General features: G+C 46.8%; 1 protein-coding gene across 1 annotated transcript; it reads right to left on the bottom strand.

Annotated features, from left to right (window-relative positions):
- Window positions 1–1161: 1161 nt before the first annotated feature.
- On the bottom strand, window positions 1162–19246 carry Kdelr2 (KDEL (Lys-Asp-Glu-Leu) endoplasmic reticulum protein retention receptor 2). The gene is made up of 5 exons (NM_025841.4): window positions 19014–19246; window positions 10475–10575; window positions 4858–5016; window positions 3374–3626; window positions 1162–2265 (listed from the first exon to the last, which is right to left on the bottom strand). Exons 1-5 carry the CDS (start codon window positions 19102–19104, stop codon window positions 2231–2233), a joined length of 639 nt encoding a protein of 212 aa, NP_080117.1. The 5' UTR covers window positions 19105–19246; the 3' UTR covers window positions 1162–2230.
- Window positions 19247–19262: the final 16 nt, after the last annotated feature.

Genomic DNA, 19262 nt, shown 5'->3' with positions numbered 1-19262 from the left:
AACGTTGCACTTGGGAGTTTCTCTACAGAACTGAAATTCATAGTAATCCCATGTTTTGAGATGCAAGACTCCACACGAGCCTGAGTCCAAAATGCATCATTTTACATAAAAAACAGAAGAAACCCCCAAACTTTCATATCCGCTGGGCATAGTGGCATGTCGTTCATCCTAAAGGACTTCAAGCGCAGAGGCAGGCATGTCTCTGAGTTCAAAGTCAGACTGGTCTACATATCGAGAGCCCATCTCAACAAGACCTCCATAAACCTCAATGAGAAAACGTTACTTGACAACCTATATTCAGGCAGCAAACTTGACTGTGACACCATGCTTCAAAAGTATGCCACACACGGCCATGCCTCATGAGGCCAGTCTCTTCAGGATGTCATGCTAGGTGGTAGGCAACATCACAGCCAATTTTATCGTACTTGGGTATTGTGAGAAGAGAAGGTGCTGGAAATGCTGGAAACCTGAGGCTTCGGTTCTGCAAAGTATCCCTAACCCCAGCCAGTGCACCCCCCCCCCGCCTCTCACTCAGCCCCCACACAAAATTATTTGAGGCAAGCAGGTCCAAGAAAGTAAAGACTAAGACGCTGGGGGAAGCACACTCATGTGTAAGACAAAGTCACAAGGCACAGGAGCAAGGTCAAGCAGGGGCAGGAAGAGGCAAGCCTACAGTTGTACTGCCAACTTTGCTGTAGAGACCCCATGGTAAATAAAGACAACCCTCCTAGCGCCCCTCCTCCACAAGCCACTTTAATTGCAGGAAGCAAAACCACTCCATTTCTGCAGTCAGCACACTACAAGTATTCAACACTTCTAATATTAACGGTGCATCGTATAAAGTCACAATATGATGAAAAACCCTAGTGTTCCCATCAACAGGGCGTTATCCATATTACTTTTGTGTATGTAAGGGTGATACATGCATGTGTATGTCCTCAGAGCCCAGAAAAGGGTGCTAGAGCCCCTGGAACTGGAGTTATAGGTGACTGTAAGCCACCACATGGGTGCTGGGAATTGAACTCAAAGGACAACAAGTGCCTAGCCATCAAGCCATCTCTCCGTCTCCTTAGGTCAGTCTTAAATGTATGCAGCCCTATAGAGCTTTTGCTGCATCTAACACTGAATAGTTGAAGCCTGATTCATAGAAAAGACCATACATTCTGTTTAATAAAATGTTTATTTAGGATGTTAACACAATATAGGTCATGCAAGAGCCCAGTTTAAAAAAAATACTAAAAAGAATGTAAGGAATGATAACTGGTGTTGCCAATTAAAAAGATTGTCAATCATTTTATCACCAAAAGTGCTATGAGAAAAACATTTGAGTCTAACATGGTTGTAGTGATCCTTCGGACTGACAGTGACAGGTGGCTATTTGTGTTCCATTCCTCAGAGGAGCTGAGTCCTCTATCCAAAACAGCCATCACCCCCAGCCCTCTCCATAGTCAGAGGGCAGGTGGCTCAGACCCTCTGGGTGTGGCAGCTCTCAGCACCCTCGGATAACCTCAAGCTGCCACACCTCAGCGGGGGAAGGGTGAGCGTTTGGTGAGCATCAGCTGAGTTTCTGCTGGGAACCTTCAAGTTTTGGTAATGAAACCTTAGGACTTTCTAGTCATCCTCCCGAACCTGACATGTAGTGTGACATCTGAGGAAGGGTTTCCAGGACAACGAGGACTCTTTTGGACAGAAACACCAATGGAACACAATGTCTCAGATTTCAAACAAACACAACTTATCTTTTTGGCAAAAAAAAAAAAAAAAAAAAAAAAGAAAGAAAGAAAAGAAAGAAAATAAATAGCATGGAAATTTGACAGATGTTTGGATAATCTACCAAGTGTCAAGGAGTATAATTTCATTGTAGACACAAAGAATTGACCACCTCAACAAATTCTCAAAAAATAAAAAAGGCTTGTACTTATTGTGCACAAAATCGTCACTTTTGGAAACTGTCCCAATTCATCTACATACTGAATTTATTAACACAGCATTAAGTTTCTTTGTGTAAAAAAATCTTTGTACATAGTAATAAAAAAGATAAGGCAGGATGCAGTAGACAGAAGCCTCCTGGTCTCTTCCTCTGCATCCTCGAAGAGCCACCAGTGAGTGGCTGCCGCAGAAGCCTCTGCTTCTGCCCACTGAGCATCCCGAGCCTTCGCCTTCGCCTTCGCCATGGTGAGACCCTGTCCGAGCACCCCGAAGGGCAGAGGCTGCTGCTGGTCTTTGGCACTTAGGCTGGCAGGCTGAGCTTCTTCCCTTTGAGTACTGCGATTGGACAGATAGAACAAACAAGAGGTTACCACGTGGGCGAGCTCAGTCTCCTTTCCCCGGTCCTTGCTTCATACACATGCCCAAATACAAGGAGCTAACAGAAACGCACACAGCCAGACTAGTCGGGAGTGGCGCACACCTTTAGTCCCGGCACTCAGGAGGCAGAGCAGCAACAGTACGAGACTTAGACTAGCCTGTGCTCATAGTGAGACTCTGTCTCAAGAAAAAACAAAGCAAAACAGAAAACAAACCTAAGATGCTATGTCCTGGCACGGAGCAGGCCCACCACCAGGCACCTGGCTGTGTGGCTAAGGGTCCCAGGCTAGGTCTGAGCTCAGCTCTGCAGGAGTCTGCCTGCATCCATCAGATGTGCATCTTTCTTTTCTGAACAGGGACCACAAATAGTTTTCAGCTAGTAATCTGTATGTCCTATATTTACACAAATGTGCAAATGCACATATATAAGGGTGCTGAGCTCACCACTGCATTTCCACAGCAGCAACCAGAAACCCTGAATACCAGCAAACAGAGTCTGCGAAAGTAAAGGTACAATTGGAAAGCTCTGTGTTGGTTCTGTTTACTGACATGAAGGAGAGGGGCAGGCTACAGACTCACATGCAGTGTTCCCCCAGATCTGTGAGCACAGCTACCTCAAACTGTTTAATGAGGCACTTACTGCAACTGAGTGGTAAGAGCTTTGATGGCTGTCAGAAATCTTAGCCCTGACTGAACCTTGGAGTTTTTTGTTCATTTTGTTTGGAGAAAGGGGCTCATGCAGGGGGCACTCAAGTCAGCCTCAAAGTGGAAATGTACCTAGGAATGACCTTGAATTCCTGTCTCCACCTCCCAGTGCTTTGATCACCATGCCTGGTGTTCTGCAGTGCTGAGGATTAAACCCAGGGTACGGAGCACACTAGAAAAGCATGCTACCAACTGAGCCACCAGCTTGATGAGCGTAATTCATACAATGAAAACACCGCTGAGAGCATTAAAGCAAAGTGCTCTTGTGGTTTACCACAGCACCAAGAAGGGAGCAGGGCAGGCAGGCAGGCCCCTGACAGACCCTGAACTACGTACGAAGTGCAGGCTGGAGCTGACGTACCTTTTGTAATGTACAAGTAGAAGAAGTCGCAGTAGAGAATGGTCTGGACGACACCAGCCACCACAGCAATGAGATCAAAGAAGCCCTCGAAGTAGAAGCGCCAGATCCAGTTGACCAGGTACAGAGCGCGGTAGAGGCCCAGGAAGAAGAGGTAGTGGGTGGTGATGGTCTCAGCCTCGCCAGTCTTGCTGATCATAAAGAGCTGTGGAAGGATGGCCACGGACTCCAGGTAGATGGAGAAGGTCCATAAGATCTGAAAAGCAGGAGGCTGGCTTCAGCTGGGAGGAGCAACCAGCCACCACATACAACACAGAATGGCAGACACCACGCAAGAGGCTGCCTGAGCTGGGGAAGCTGGGGACTGTCATGATCTGTCTACCATGAATCCACATGGAAGATGTTCCTGAGTGGCTTGTCCAGATCCAGAGTCCCCAACCCATTCTACTTCCTGCTGACTCTCCACCAGGTGACTGTATTCTTCACTATAGATGGCTCTGCCTTAAACTCTTCAACTTTCTGACAATATGAAATCAATGCACACTCACTAGAGCGCATACTTACTTTCCCCGTTTGGGCTGGTGGGATATATGCTGGGCAGCAGCCATGAGCTGCAGAGTCCAGTCACCCACAGTGCATCGCCTGCACCACTGGGAAACAACAGTCTACAATGTGCTGGGTTGGTAAGCTAGCCATATTAAACTTTTCAACTAACAAGTCTATCAATAAATGGATACATTCACATCAGAAGTCAAGGAGCCTCTGCATTGTGTGTGTGTGGTGTCTGTGTGTGTGTGTGTGTGTGTGGTGTCTGTGAGTGTGGGTGTGTGTGTGTGGTGTCTGTGAGTGTGGGGTGTGTGTGTGTGCGAGTGTGTGTACTTGTACATGTGCTCATGCTGGAGAATAACTTCAGGTGTCATTTCTTAGGAGCCATCCATCTATTCTTTTTAAAAACAGGTCTCATTAGCCATGAGCTCTCCAGTGAGCCCCAGTGACCACCATCTCTGCTTCTCCAACACTTGGATTATGTGCACCCCTGTGTCCATTCATGTGGGCTCTGGAGAGGGAACTCAGGTGTTCAACACTTTGCTAACAGGTTATCTCCAGAGCCTTCTCGCCCCCCCCCCCCACCTTTTTTTTTACCGAGACAAGGTCTTAGTAGCACACACTGGCCTCAAACTCACTATGAGGTTGACCTTGAACTCCTAATCCTTTTGCCTCTACTTCCCGAGGTTGGGAGGACAGGCTTGTACCGCAGCACCAGGCTGAACCTGGAGAGCTTACGACAGACCCAAGCACCGGGTGCTTCATTTCCATCTACCAATCTATTTACAACACTGGATGCTGTACCTCGCTGCCTCTGTAACAGTGGACGTCTGTACAATAGCAAAACCAAAACCAAAGCAAGCCAACAAGAGTCCATTCCTGTCAATAGGTCTTTTTTACGCAGGGAACCAGATGTGACCACTAAATAACCCTTAACCAACCTCAAGAGGAGAGAAGTCATGATTGACTAGAAATGAGAGGCCTCCTACAGGAACCACCAGGAACTCCACTCGGAAGGTATCGTGATTTCCATCATAGGTGGCCTTAAATTTCATGTAGATCAGGTACACCGTGGCATAGGAGCAGGCAATGTAGATAAGCTAGATGGAGGAGAGACACCGAGTTAGAAGCACAGTGCGGCTGTTCCTAACACTGTTGTTATCCCCTACATAGTCAGCTTTACACACACACACACACACACACACACACACACACACACACACCCTCATTCATGTTTGGCTAAAGTACACTCTGTGGGGTCACAAAGCCACCATCCTTAGGAAACAGGCATCCTTAGGACACTATAACCCTGAATCCTACCTCGCTGCCTCTGTATTAAGCCCTCAAGGCTCTAGTTTTGCCTTTTCTAGAGAGCCACGTGAGTGAAATGAAACAACCCGTCACTATACGTTAGTAATTTCTCCCTTTTTAGAGCTCAAAAGGAATTTCTATTTATGTATGTGTGCGCATGTACCCATAGAGTCCAGAAGAGGGCATCAGATCCCTTGAAATTGGAGTTACAACCTGTTGTAAGCTGCCAAATGTGGGCGCTTGGATTTGAACTCCAGGCCTCACGATTGATCAGCAAGCATCCGTATCCACTGAGCCGAATCTCTAGCCCATTTCCTCCTTTGTGCTGAGCAGAGGACTAATGCACAGGTGTATCACAATCTGTTTATTCACTCACCAGTTAAAGAGAGATGTCCTATTTAGCTCCTGTTGGTAAGGTGGTCAGTAGCAGCTATGAACACGTTATAGCCTTTGTGTGAATATAAGTTTCATTTTCCTTGCATTTATACTTAGGAGCAGGTTGGCTGGATCAAATGTTAAGCATATATCTTAAAACTATAAGAAACTTTCAAAGAAACAGGCTTCTCATCTCCTCTTCTTTTTTTTTTTATTCATTTATTTTATGTGATTACATCGCTGTCTTCAGACACACCAGAAGAGGGCACCAGATCCCATTACAGATGGTTGTGAGCCACCATGTGGGTGCTGGGAATTGAACTCAGGACCTCTGGAAGAGCAGTCAGTGCTCTTAACCGCTGAGCCATCTCTCCAGCCCTCTAATCTCCTCTTGAGCTAGGGGAAAAAGTGAATGCAAAGTTCGTGCACTTCTGGACAGAGGACTCCGTCCAAGCTAGCTGTTCTGTAAGGATAAGCACTGTAATCCAAGTTAAATTCTGCCACCGTGGCTTTTACTCAAACTGCATTGCTTTGTTTACAGCCAGAAAGACGGCTCAGGGGCCAGGCCTAGCGACCAGAGTCCAATCTTTGGGACAGATATGCTAAAAAGAGAACCGACTCCTTAGGAGTGTCCTGTGTGCACTCACAGATGTACACTCAGACATAAAATAAGTGAACATATAACAAATTTAAAACGTTGTTACTTAATAAATACTTGGATTGTTGCTATGAAATTCAGTCTGGTATTGTAACAAAGAAAAACCAAGAGTTACTTTTGTTTATTTATTTGAAGGCTATTTATTTATCTTTTTAGATGTTTTATATTTTGTGAGTGTTTGCCTGCATATTTATACATCACATGCCTATCTGGTGCCCTCCAAGGGCAGAAGGGACTGATGTTCATGGAACTCGAGTTATGGGTGTCAGGTCCTCTGCAAGGGCAACAAATGATGGAACCCACTGAGCCATCTCTCCTTACTACTACTTTTCAGAAGATGTCCTCCTTAGTTACTATGTATCTGTGTCTGACTGGGTTAGTGTACCTGCAGACCGGGAGGTATCAGATTCCCTGGAAGTGAGTTACAGGGGACATGACATGGGGGCTGAGAACTGAACTGGTGTCCACTGCAAGAGTGGCACAACAAGAGGAGCTGGTTATGAGCTGGTTACGCGCGCTTTCAGAGAATCTGGTTCAGTTCCCAGCACCCACAAGGCAGCTCACCACAGGATCCAATGCCCTCTTCTGACCTCACGGGCACTGAGCACACATGTGGTATACTTACATAAACTCAGGCAAAGCACACATACACGTAAAATAAGTCTTAAAAATGTTTTTAAAAAGCAGTATGAACTTTAACATTTTAATTGATGAGGCATCTCTCCAGCTACAAATTTATTTTATTTTTAATTTATATGTATGTGTAAATGTTTGTATGCCTGCAAAGGCCAGAAAAGGGAGTCAGGAGCCCTGGGGCTGGAATCAAAGCTGCTGTAGGTGCTGGGTCCTGAACCCCTATCCTCTGTAAGAGCAGCAAGTGCTCTTAACTTCTGAGCTACCTCCTCAGGCTCCTGAAAGCTAGTTTGTGAAACATTTCTATTTCCAAGACAGCAATTTGTGTACAACAGGGCTGTTCAAGGACTCACAATTGAGTTAGTCCTATGTTCTTTTATCTTCAAAAGGTCACCTGGCCCTAAGGAAGAGCCTGATATTCTGGAATTATATCAATTTGTAAACTGCAGACACTCAGGCTGGGATAAGGGCCACACTGTCTAGCTACTCCTCCCTAGGAAACACAACTTGAGAAACTTAATTAGGAAAACATTGGGGCAAATGACTTAATGGGAAAACGAGGTTAATCACCAAGCCCTCAAATGCTTTAAAAAACCACAATGACATTAAACAGTTCCCAGACCCTTGTTATGCATTTACATGTATAGTCAGCACAGTATTAAACCTGTTGCTTTCAACCCTATGCATGTAGAATAAACAAAGCACACCCGCACGAGACCCTTCTGGACCATACCAGTCCAGGCTCACTACAGCCGGGAGCTTCCCAGGCCCTGTCCTCAGCTGGACCTCACTTGGAAAAGAGAAGCTTCTGACTCCATCTCCAGCACCTCACTCAGACAACAGGCAGAAACCCAGCCATTCTGTACGTATGCTTCCATCCAGGTTTATTTGTGTTCCTGGGTGTGTGGGGATGAGCGCACATGCACACACAGGTAGGACACAAATCAGTCTGGGGTGTTTGCTCGTTTATGAGTTATTTAATTTATGTGTATGTCTGTGCAAGTATATGATGTGTGTAGGGATGTCCAACTGAAGTCACAAAAAGCCAGCTCCCCTGGAGCTGTGAGCCTCCTAATGTGTGGCTGGGAAGCCAGTTCATGTTCTCTACAGAGCAGTGTGTGCTCCTAACTGCTGAGTCATCTCTCCAGTTCATGTTCTCTACAGAGCAGTGTGTGCTCCTAACCGCTGAGTCATCTCTCCAGTTCATGTTCTCTACAGAGCAGTGTGTGCTCCTAACCGCTGAGTCATCTCTCCAGTTCATGTTCTCTACAGAGCAGTGTGTGCTCCTAACCGCTGAGTCATCTCTCCAGTTCATGTTCTCTACAGAGCAGTGTGTGCTCCTAACTGCCGAGTCATCTCTCCAGTTCATGTTCTCTACAGAGCAGTGTGTGCTCCTAACCGCTGAGTCATCTCTCCAGTTCATGTTCTCTATAGAGCAGTGTGTGCTCCTAACCGCTGAGTCATCTCTCCAGTTCATGTTCTCTATAGAGCAGTGTGTGCTCCTAACCGCTGAGTCATCTCTCCAGTTCATGTTCTCTACAGAGCAGTGTGTGCTCCTAACTGCCGAGTCATCTCTCCAGTTCATGTTCTCTACAGAGCAGTGTGTGCTCCTAACCGCTGAGTCATCTCTCCAGTTCATGTTCTCTATAGAGCAGTGTGTGCTCCTAACCGCTGAGTCATCTCTCCAGTTCATGTTCTCTATAGAGCAGTGTGTGCTCCTAACCGCTGAGTCATCTCTCCAGTTCATGTTCTCTACAGAGCAGTGTGTGCTCCTAACCGCTGAGTCATCTCTCCAGTTCATGTTCTCTACAGAGCAGTGTGTGCTCCTAACCGCTGAGTCATCTCTCCAGTTCATGTTCTCTATAGAGCAGTGTGTGCTCCTAACCGCTGAGTCATCTCTCCAGTTCATGTTCTCTACAGAGCAGTGTGTGCTCCTAACCGCTGAGTCATCTCTCCAGTTCATGTTCTCTACAGAGCAGTGTGTGCTCCTAACTGCCGAGTCATCTCTCCAGTTCATGTTCTCTACAGAGCAGTGTGTGCTCCTAACCGCTGAGTCATCTCTCCAGTTCATGTTCTCTACAGAGCAGTGTGTGCTCCTAACCGCTGAGTCATCTCTCCAGTTCATGTTCTCTATAGAGCAGTGTGTGCTCCTAACCGCTGAGTCATCTCTCCAGTTCATGTTCTCTACAGAGCAGTGTGTGCTCCTAACTGCTGAGTCATCTCTCCAGTTCATGTTCTCTACAGAGCAGTGTGTGCTCCTAACCGCTGAGTCAACTCTCCAGCTAAGGTGCTGAGACATGGGGCTCAGCAATCAGGCTAGGCCAGCAGGACACCGAGCCCTCGGGATCCTCCGGTCTCTACCTCTCTAGAGACTACAAGTGGGTGCCACCATGCCCAACTTGTATGGGTGCCGGGACTCACACTGAGGCCCTCAGGCACACATGAGAAGCATTTAACAGGCTGACCTGCCTCCCAGCCCAACCTAGCCATTTTTTTTTTTAAATTTTTTTTAAAGATTTATTTATTTATTATATGTAAGTACACTGTAGCTGTCCTCAGATACTCCAGAAGAGGGCATCAAATTTCGTTACAGATGGTTGTGAGCCACCATGTGGTTGCTGGGATTTGAACTCGGGACCTTCGGAAGAGCAGTCAGAGCTCTTAACCACTGAGCCATCTCGCCAGCCCCAACCTAGCCATTTTTAAGGCAGCTAATTATTTCCTGATTACTAGAGTCCAGAAGAGAATGATTACAGGTGACTCAAACTTGCTTTTTTTTCCTTAAATTTCTAAACCTTTATTTTGAATATATGTTTGTGTATGTGTGTGTGGCAGCCTGGGGACAGCTTATGGGACCTGGTTCTCTACTTCCACCAAGTGAGTTCCCAGGACTGAACTCAAGTTGTCAGACTTGGCGGCAAGCCCCCTTTCAAACACTGAGCAACCTCACTGGCCCTCAAATTTTTGTTTTGTTTTTAGCAAAGATCGTAAGCCCAAATACTACAATGTACACTTTAACTTATAGTTATCACGATGCTTTCAAATACAAAGTGCTGGGTAGAGGGAGCCGCAAACCAAGTTCTTAGAACAATGCTATAAACTACTTGCAGAACAGGCTCTGAATCAATCCCCAACACTATTAAACAAACAAACAAACAAATAAATGAAAGAGACATGAGAGCAGACGGGAAGGGGGAAGGTTGTCCTAGAGAGATAGGACATACAGATAGGAACACACACACACACACATACACACATACACACACACCAGCAAGATGGCTGAGTAGGTAAAAGCCCTTGCCAATTGAGCCTGATAATCTGAGTTAGGAGAAAGAAGAGAATTTATTCCCAAAGTGTCCTCTGGCCTCCACATGGACAGACACCACAGCATGTTCAATCCTCACACACACACACACACACACACACACACACACACACACACACACTGAAATTGGAAAAAGTTAAAAGAACAGCACACCTAGCTATCATTCTTGAAAGAGTTTACATAGGAAAAAAAAAGCTACTATTTCCTGAGGTGTGCAGAGGTGGATAAATGCATTGGCGCTGACGTCATACCGTACCTTCATAGACGTGTTGTATAAGGAAATGAAGGAAGTGAAAAGGTCCAGGTAGCGAGTCGTGAAGACCAGTGCGAACAGGAGCTGACTCTTCCCAGAGATCCCTGAGAGACAAAAGGCAGGTGTGAGTTAGGGCAGCCTGGGAAGAACTCTGGCTCCTGAGGTCATGGGATCGCCCTGGGCAGCCAGCAGACAGGGGAAGGCTCTGGAAACAACTGATTAGGCCAGAGGAAAGTAAGTTTTTCTTCCTTATAACCCTCCTTTTAGGTGCTCCTAGAATGCCCTGCTATGGTGGATGACTCGAGCAAAGCAGCCTCATTAAACTATGGCCACTACACCAAGACAGGCACCCACAAGGCTGGAGCTCCATCAGGCCACTGCTTCACTCCAGCCTCCTACCCTCTTTACCTTCCTGGGCATAGGCCCAGCATAAGCCTAACACCCGAGGCTAGCTGTGCTGGCACATGCCTGAAGTCCCAACACTTGGGAAGCAGGAAGACTGAGTTCCAGGCCTGCCTGGGCTACACTGGGAGACCCTGTCTCAAAATAATACAAAATAAAAACTGATATACCCTGATCCCACGTTTGCACCTGCAGAGCAGGGCAGTCACAGCTCACAGCGGGGAGAACCAGAACACAGTGTCCAGCTGACCTTTCAGACACCTACATCTGCCCGCATGGCTGTGGGCACGTCAAGATGTTGCAGACTGAGCAATTCATGACAAATGGAAGGTGGCTGGTGTTGGAGTCTGACCAGCTCAGCTGTGGTGCACACTACAGTGCCAGGCATGAACCCAGCGAGTGTACATTTCTCACAGCCTCAGGTCAGTTACAGCTTACAGACTACAAGCCTGTTATGAGCACTTTCTCAGTATGAGGAACAAGGTCCTTCATAAAAACACCTGACTAGAAAGGAGGAAAGTTGACCTTTTCCACACAGGGGCCTGGGGAGAGCTGGGCAGCCAATCTGCTGCCGACTGCTTTTCTATCAGAGTTTACCGTTCTAGAGCAGAAACGGTGAAGCAGATACTAAAGCCTGGAGTGAGGACACAATGGAGAAAGACAGGAGCAGCAGACAGGTCCTACAGGACGTTTGGTGGAGCCTTGAGGATTTTCCAGTTCGTTTGCTATATGGTTCTTTCCAGTATTTCCAATAAGACAGGATACAGACAGGCAGTTTATTCCAATGGGGCTTTGGAGCCAGGGACACCCATATCACCTTCAGCATTCCTACACTAAAAGCCAGGGTGGTAGCTCATCCCTGTCCTCCGAGACCCACCTACACAACCATCGCCTCCGCTGGGAGATGCAGACACCCTGTCTTGGTGCTGCTGATTCCCCCAGCAGACATTTCATGCCAGCTGCTGCCCTGGCTTCTTCAGGGACTTTATAAGACACACTATGGAGCTGGCTCAGCAGATGAAACACAAGTGGGAGGATCCCCAGGACCTACATAGCCGGGCACAGTAGCAGGCATTTGTGATCACAGCACTTGAACTGAGAGATGGGGGTGGGGTAGGGGTGGAGACAGGAGAATCCCTGAAAGCTCATGGGCCAGACAGCCTGACTTATGCAATGGAGAACAGTCTCAAATGAAGTGGAAGGCAGGGACACCTAAGGTGAACTCTAGTTTCTGTTCTCTGCAAAACTCCATTACATACAGAATCTCTTGTGGAAGTTGTGACTTGTTCCATTTAGTATTTCCCTGCTGCCCACTACACCTGACATACAGCAGGGTCCAGAGAAACACATGCTCAAAAGAAAATGGAATTCATTTTCTTTCATGTCATGGGCAGTCTCACAGTATGCTATTCTGGATAAAACTTTCAGAGACTCTGAATCCTACTGTGTCTCTAGCACTGTAAACAGATAGTGTGCTCTGGGCTTGCTCTGGGCTTGGCTCTGGGCTTGGCCCTGGGCCCTAATTTACTACCAGCTGGAGGGTGAGAGCCTCCCTGAGTGAACACTGGACAAAGGAGAAGACAGGCAGTGTGTGCGGTGGGAATCCACACAGTAACTAGCACCTGGGACTCTGGGATGCTTTCAGGGTGCAGCAACCATTCTCTCTAGCAAGTAGCTGCTTTTCCCTTTACCACCGTGTCCCATCTTCACAGAAGGAAGCAATCGCAAGCTAAAGATGGGGGCACAGGGTGGCAGGAATCTCCTGGGGGTAAGGGTGGAATGGAATAGCTGCTACCTTATCTGTCCTTTGATGGATCTGCAGTGCTGGCCATCAGTCATTTTGTCTGTCTACCCGAAATCCTGAGGATCAAACCTAGAGCCTCATGTTAGGCAAGTACCTTATTACTGAGTTACAATCACAGGCAATACCAACCTGACTATGGACCAAAAGTTCCAATGTTTGTTCCATGTAACAAGCACTCACGGGCACACTCACTGTGAGCACTTCAGTGACATCCTGGTACCAAATCCATCTGACAGCTACACTCAAGAGCAAAACTTGTCAAATGATTATCACTCATGCTTGTCTGTCCCCAGAAGCTCAGTAAGCTTTACGAAAGCACACATCTCCGCACTTGAGACCACGGACTTTAAGTGGTTAAGAGTACATCTGCTCTTCCAGAGGTCCTGAGTTCAATTCCCAGCAACCACATGGTGGCTCACAACCATCTGTCATGAGATCCGATGCCCTCTTCTGGAGTGTCTGAAGACAGTGACACTGTACTTATATAAACTAATCTTTTAAGAAAAAACAAACAAACGTCTTTTAGTGGGGACAAATAGCCCAGGCTGACCCTGAATCTGCTATGGAGTCAAAGCTGTTCTTGAACTTTTCATCCTCCTGCCTCCACCTCTCCAGGTGTTGGAATTACAGGTATGCACCGCCATATCCAGCTTGGACATTCTTTTAAAGCTTTTGACCTTTTGCTGGACTCCACAACTCAATACCTAAGAACAACCTCACAGCCAGGCATGGCAGAACAAGCCTGCAATCCCAGCCTATCTGTAATTATGAAGCAGAGACAGGAAGATCAGAGTTCAAAGCTAGCCGGAGCTACATGTCAGTATCTTCTGTCTCAAAAAGCCCACAAGGGCAGGAAATGAAGCTCACTTGTCGAGTGTTTATCTAGCATGTCCAAGACTCTGTTAGACTCTCATCAGGAAGGGGGCGTGGTTTGGGAACCAGAGGGTCTAGGTTTCAAGCTTGGCTGAGGTGCAGGGTAAGGCTAGTCCTATTACATAGCACCCTGATTCTACTTTCTGCACTTGTCATACAGAGACAGATCACACTAACTTGTTGGGAATGCTGAAAAGATAAGGAGAGTGCTTTATAGTACATATGCTGCTGTGAATACTTGAGAAATGACAGTCTTACTAAATACTGTTTTGCTGTTTGTTTTAGTATTTAAAAAAAAATGCCAAAAAAGAAAAAAGAAAAAACATGCCAATCATTCTTAAAAAATTTCAAATGGGCTAAAATGTACAGAAAGAGTGTGTCTTCTTTTTAAAAAGATTTATCTTATTACTTTTAATTATACATGTCTTTGTCTGTGGGTTGAAGGCACATGAGGGCAGATGCCCTCAGAGACAAGAAGGTATCAGACCCAAACCTAAGTCCTCTAGAAATGCAGAAAGTTCTCAATGGCAGCCATCTCTTAAGTGACAGTGCTAGTCTCTTAAAAAGCCCTCCTAGCTCTATTTTAAGTATATTTAAGCAGGAGCTGCTTTAATGCCCCTGCCTTTAAAAGACTGTTTTATATGTATGGGTGTCTGGCCACATGTATGTGCACACATGTGCCTGGTACCTATGGAGGCCAGAAGCAGTCAGGGTCCCTGCAACTGGAGCTACAGATCATTGTTAGTCACCATGTAGGACCTGGGAAGTGACTCTGAATCTGCAGGTGATCTTAACTGCTGAGCCACCTTCCAGCCACTTACTGTCCCCTTTCCATTGCATTTGTATGTGCGCCCTATACATTTTTACCCTTTAAAGTAACCTTATTCTTTATAACCTGTTGTTTGAATTCAGGTCTTCAAATCATCTTTCCTTGTTATGAACACATATTTTCTTGTTCTATCCTGTTCCAGTGTGGACATAATAAAAATTATGAGACCACTGACCATTTGAATTATTTATAATTTCCTACCTAGATTTATACTTATTTTTGTAGACTTGTATTTTCTAGATTTTACTTGTGTGTCTGCTGTGTGTGTGTGCGTGTACACGGAGAGCATAAGAGGGCATCAGAGCCCGTGGAGCTGGAGTTATCAGTGGTTTGAAACCCCCAATGTGGGTGCTAAGAACTGAACTCTGATCTTTTGAACAGCAGCAAATAAGTTTTACCTTGAAGCCATCTCTCCAGGATGTTTATAATTTTTGTTACAAATTCTACACAAAAATCTCTTATCTACAGACAGTGCTTTGTGGCTGGAGATGTGGCTCAGTGAGAGAGTGCCTAGCACTCCAGAAAGTGGGAAGGACAGCATATACATGTGATCTCAGCACTCCGAGTGGAAGCAGGAGGGTAAGAAGTTCAAGGTTATCTTTGGCTACATGACCACTCTTTTCTTCAGCAATCTTGACACTTCTTGTTGGGAAGTCAAAGGAGTTGTCCTTGGGTCCCTCCCTCCACTTCACACAAGTCACTGTCCTCATAGCTTGACAGCCATGTCTGTCCTTCACACATGATTTACCCCCTCACCTGACCTGTATCTTTCTTTGTGCAACACAAAGGCTCAAACCCAGGCCTCGCACGTTCTAGACAAGTGTTCTCCCACTGCAGCTTCTTTCGTACTCTCCAGAGTCTTCCAAAGATGGCTCTGAGCTTCTAGTCCTCTGTGTCCACTTGCAGAATGCTGGGATTGCAGCACTCATAGCCACACTCCTTAACACCCAAGGATGGCAGCAAGGCTTGCTGCCATCTGCAGCTGAGTGCTCTCAGGGCTGGGCACACAGAGAGGGTGGTCAGGCCGTGCATGGCAATGATTATTAAGAGATTAACTAGCCCTCAAAGGATCAGAGAAAACAGCTCCAGGAGGAGTCTAGGAATGTGATGCAAAAGCTTCAAGTACCGAGGAAGACAACAACAACAACAACAACAAGTGTTAGCACTGGGAGTAGAGAGCTACGGAAGAGCTTGACCAGTATGCACCATGTCACGAGGTCCTAGGTTCAAGCCTCAATACCAGAGAAGAAAAAAGAAGGAGAGAAAGAAAGGCAAGTTTTCTATTTGCTTCAAATATAAAAACCATACAGTTTGACAGGCTGTCAAGTTTGATAGGTTGACAGGTTTACAACCACCATAACAGCTAGGAGGGAAAGAGTAAATAAAGGAGGAGGCTGGAGGTCACTCATTGCAGGACTCACTAGTCACGTAAACTCAGGGCAAGCCCTGACAATGACTATCAGCCTATAGGAAGTTAGAAAAAGCACTTCACCTAAAAACAAAGCTTTGGGATATGGATTTGGCTCAACCGGTATTTGCTTGACTTCAGTGAGACCCTGGGTTCAAACTCCAGCGCCATAAATAAGTAAATATTATAGCTGATTGTTTCAAGGGATTAGGGCAAAAAAAAAAAAAAAAAAAAAAAAAACAAACCACACCCTAAAAGAGACAACTTGACCATCAAGCTGCCTGGCAGGTCAGTAACACAAGACATTGTCACTGATGTCCCCCTCTACAGTGACACCAGACACAACACAAAGTTTACATTCAAGCACAATCAGCTCACAACAGGTCCTTAAAGCCTGGCATGGAGAAGCACACATGTAAACCTAGCTCTCAGGAGGCTGACGCAGGAGGATTCCAGCTTGAGCAACACTGAGTACTCAAAAATGTAACGTCCAGCTTCCTGAGCAGCCTGCCCCGTCTTCCCCTTAGGGAAAGGCCCTGTGGTTTAGGTTCTAAGCTGGTGCTGAAACCCTAAAAGGAGCTCCGCTTTTCCAACTGAAAACGCCGGCCTGGACACCGCGGCTCAGGTTGGCTCAGGTTCCGGATACTTGAGAAACTCTGATCAAGTTCTTCCTCTTTCCAAAGCCTCTACAGAACTTTTAAACTTAGCATGGAAAACAGAGCATCTAACACAAGCCAGCATTTAACTCAAAATAAATGGCCTTGGTGAATTTCATTTTTGAAAGGTCAGAAAAATTGTATATAGCAGAATAAAGAAGATCTTAAGTCCAAGAGTGAGTGCGGGCGGCTTACTAATATCCAGGGCATCCTTGGGAATCACAAACTGAACTCACCCATTTACCTTCCATTCTTGGCACATCAGCTAAATACTGTGTTTTCCTCAATGCTCTAATCTCCCATGGAAACAATGAATATTAAGTAGCAACCTGCTTCCTTTTTCCTGGTTACTCAACGTTCCCTTAAGAATTCTAAGTTTGTGGGGCTGGAGAGACAGCTCAGCAGTTAAGAGCACCTGCTGCTCTTGTAGACTATCTGGGTTCACTTTCCAGCAATAACATGGTGGCTTATAACTGCCTGTAACTTCAGTTCCAGAAGATCTCACGCCCCTCTTCTGGAATCCAAGGGCTTCTGCACACTTGTAGTAAACTCACACAGGCACGCAAAAAATTAATAATTAAAAAAAAACCCTGTTTCTTGGGGCTGGAGAGAGGGTTCAGCCACTAAGGGTACTGCTCTTGCAAAGGACCTGAGTTCAGTTTCAGCACACTAGGCAACTCATAACTGTCTGTGACTCCAGATCCAGGGGAGTATGATGTCTTTTTCTGGTCTCCACAGGAACCAGCACTCACACAATTAAAAATAAAATATATCTTGACTTGGCAGAAGAACATAAGAAAGAAGACAAAGAGACTTAGAGGTTTAGAAAGACAGCTAAAGACTAAAAGTAGCACCCAAATCCAACAGCAAACGTGACAGAACCACTGGCATCAAATGTGCAAACTCAAACTGCTCAGGCCGAAACAAAGGTTAATTGGAAATTCCAAATTCATTACTGCTTATGCGTCAATCCTGGCTTCATCGAAAGCCTGCTAACCTGCCTAAGACTCGGTTCCCTCATCCAGTCCGGGGACCGTTGACATGGTTATTTTAAGTACTGCCTGAGAGGAGCGCTATAACACTCAGCTGACTACTTAATGCACACCTATCGCAACTGAAGCAATTAATTGACTGTCATTCTGAATCCCACACTGGGCTCCCAGTTCACCTCCCAGTCAGATCCCCTGGTTCAGTACAAGGACTTTGTGACGTCCACTTCGATCGGGCAAAGGTCTTTTGGGTTGTGCTTACTTCCTGGATCTCAACTATGTTCCAGGGAGAGATGAGACCTTCAGAGAGCAGAGTCAAAGGGGCGGTGCTACTTTAGATGAGGTGTTATTAATAAACCAGATAGGTGGCGTCTCCATCACCCAGGGCCTTTAGGACTTCTATTTTCTGCTGTCTCTGAAAAAAATTAAATTTGAGTTTACAAAGTTATTTCATTTGGGGACATAGCATTAAGGACAGTATTTTAAGAATATATTTATTTAATCAATCAATTAATTAATGGGTTTTTGGGGAGCAGGGGGTGTTTTTGGAGACAGGACCAGCATGTAGTCCATTCTCATTTTGAATTCCTGAACCTCAGGTTACCACCTCTCGAGTGCTGGGATTACAGGCAAGCACCATCACACTCACCAAGAACTTATCTAAAACTTGTAAGATTCCTAATATTTAACGAAAGGCAGAAGTCCACAGCTATTATGTGAGGAAAGTTCACTCTACTGCCTCTCTGCAATGTAGTTTGAGGGAGGTACAGCGCCAACTCAATGGTGACGTGGAGCAAGGATACTAGCCGAGAACAGAGGCCTCTGTGGTACCCAGCGCTGGCAGTTTAAGAGAACCAGTTATTAGACGGCCACACTCAAGGATGAAAAACTAGCTTGCTTCTCAGAGTAACATGAAAACTATGCCAAGCAACTCACTTAAAAGATCCACATCTCTTTTTATGACGCATGAGATCCCGAACCCCAAGGCTTGAGTTGTAGCCTCATCAACTGTAAGCACAGGCCAGACCTGACACCATCCTGCCCCCACATCCCATCCTCTGCTTGTCCTTGAAGATAACAGAATGAATAGCAGGATGCCCCTCTTCCTCCAGCCAGCCCCACCTTCGCGGGTGGCCTGGCTGCCACGTCAGGCCCAGCTAGTCTGTGGTCCTATCCATCCTCCTCGAGCAAGTCTCCCATTGATTCCTGGGGACTCAGAGGCGCCCCCCAAAAGTCCCATGGAGAGGGACACGCCCACTAGAGCCCCACAGATCCCGTGCTAAACTTTTCAGATGCAGCAGGACGCGGGGGCAGTTACGCCAGCGCTCGCTGAGCCAGGACGGATCAAGTTCGCGAGCGGACCAAGCGCAGAACTGGGGGGCCCAGAGCTGCGACGGACACCCCAGCCCGTGTGCACACTCGGAGGGGTTTCGTTGCCCGCCGAGCAGGCCGAGATGGGTGTGTCTGGCCATCGCAAGCCCGGCACAAAGCCTCCGGAACGACCGAGAGCCGAATGGGTCGGTCGAATGGGCCAAACGCGCGCGCTCCTGCCCCGCGCGCCTCGCCCCGGCGGCCGCTCACCAGCACAGGAGCGCGTCTTCCAGATCTTCAGCAGTAGGATGACGATGGCCGCCAGGTGGGACAGGTCCCCAGTCAGCCGGAAGATGTTCATGGCGGCGGCGGTCGGCGCGGCACAGCGGCACCGGAGCTAGGCAGCGACTCGGGACGCGGCGACAGCAGCCCCGGAGAGAGGAAGCGGCGAAAGATGGCGGGAGCGGGCGCGACGTGGCCAGGGACGTGGCCGAACTGCCGTCGCGCGCGCGGGGCAGC

Source organism: Mus musculus, chromosome 5 (genome assembly GCF_000001635.26).
Source record: "Mus musculus strain C57BL/6J chromosome 5, GRCm38.p6 C57BL/6J".
NCBI classification, from domain to species: Eukaryota; Metazoa; Chordata; class Mammalia; order Rodentia; family Muridae; genus Mus; species Mus musculus.
This window is presented reverse-complemented; position numbering and strand designations above follow the sequence as displayed.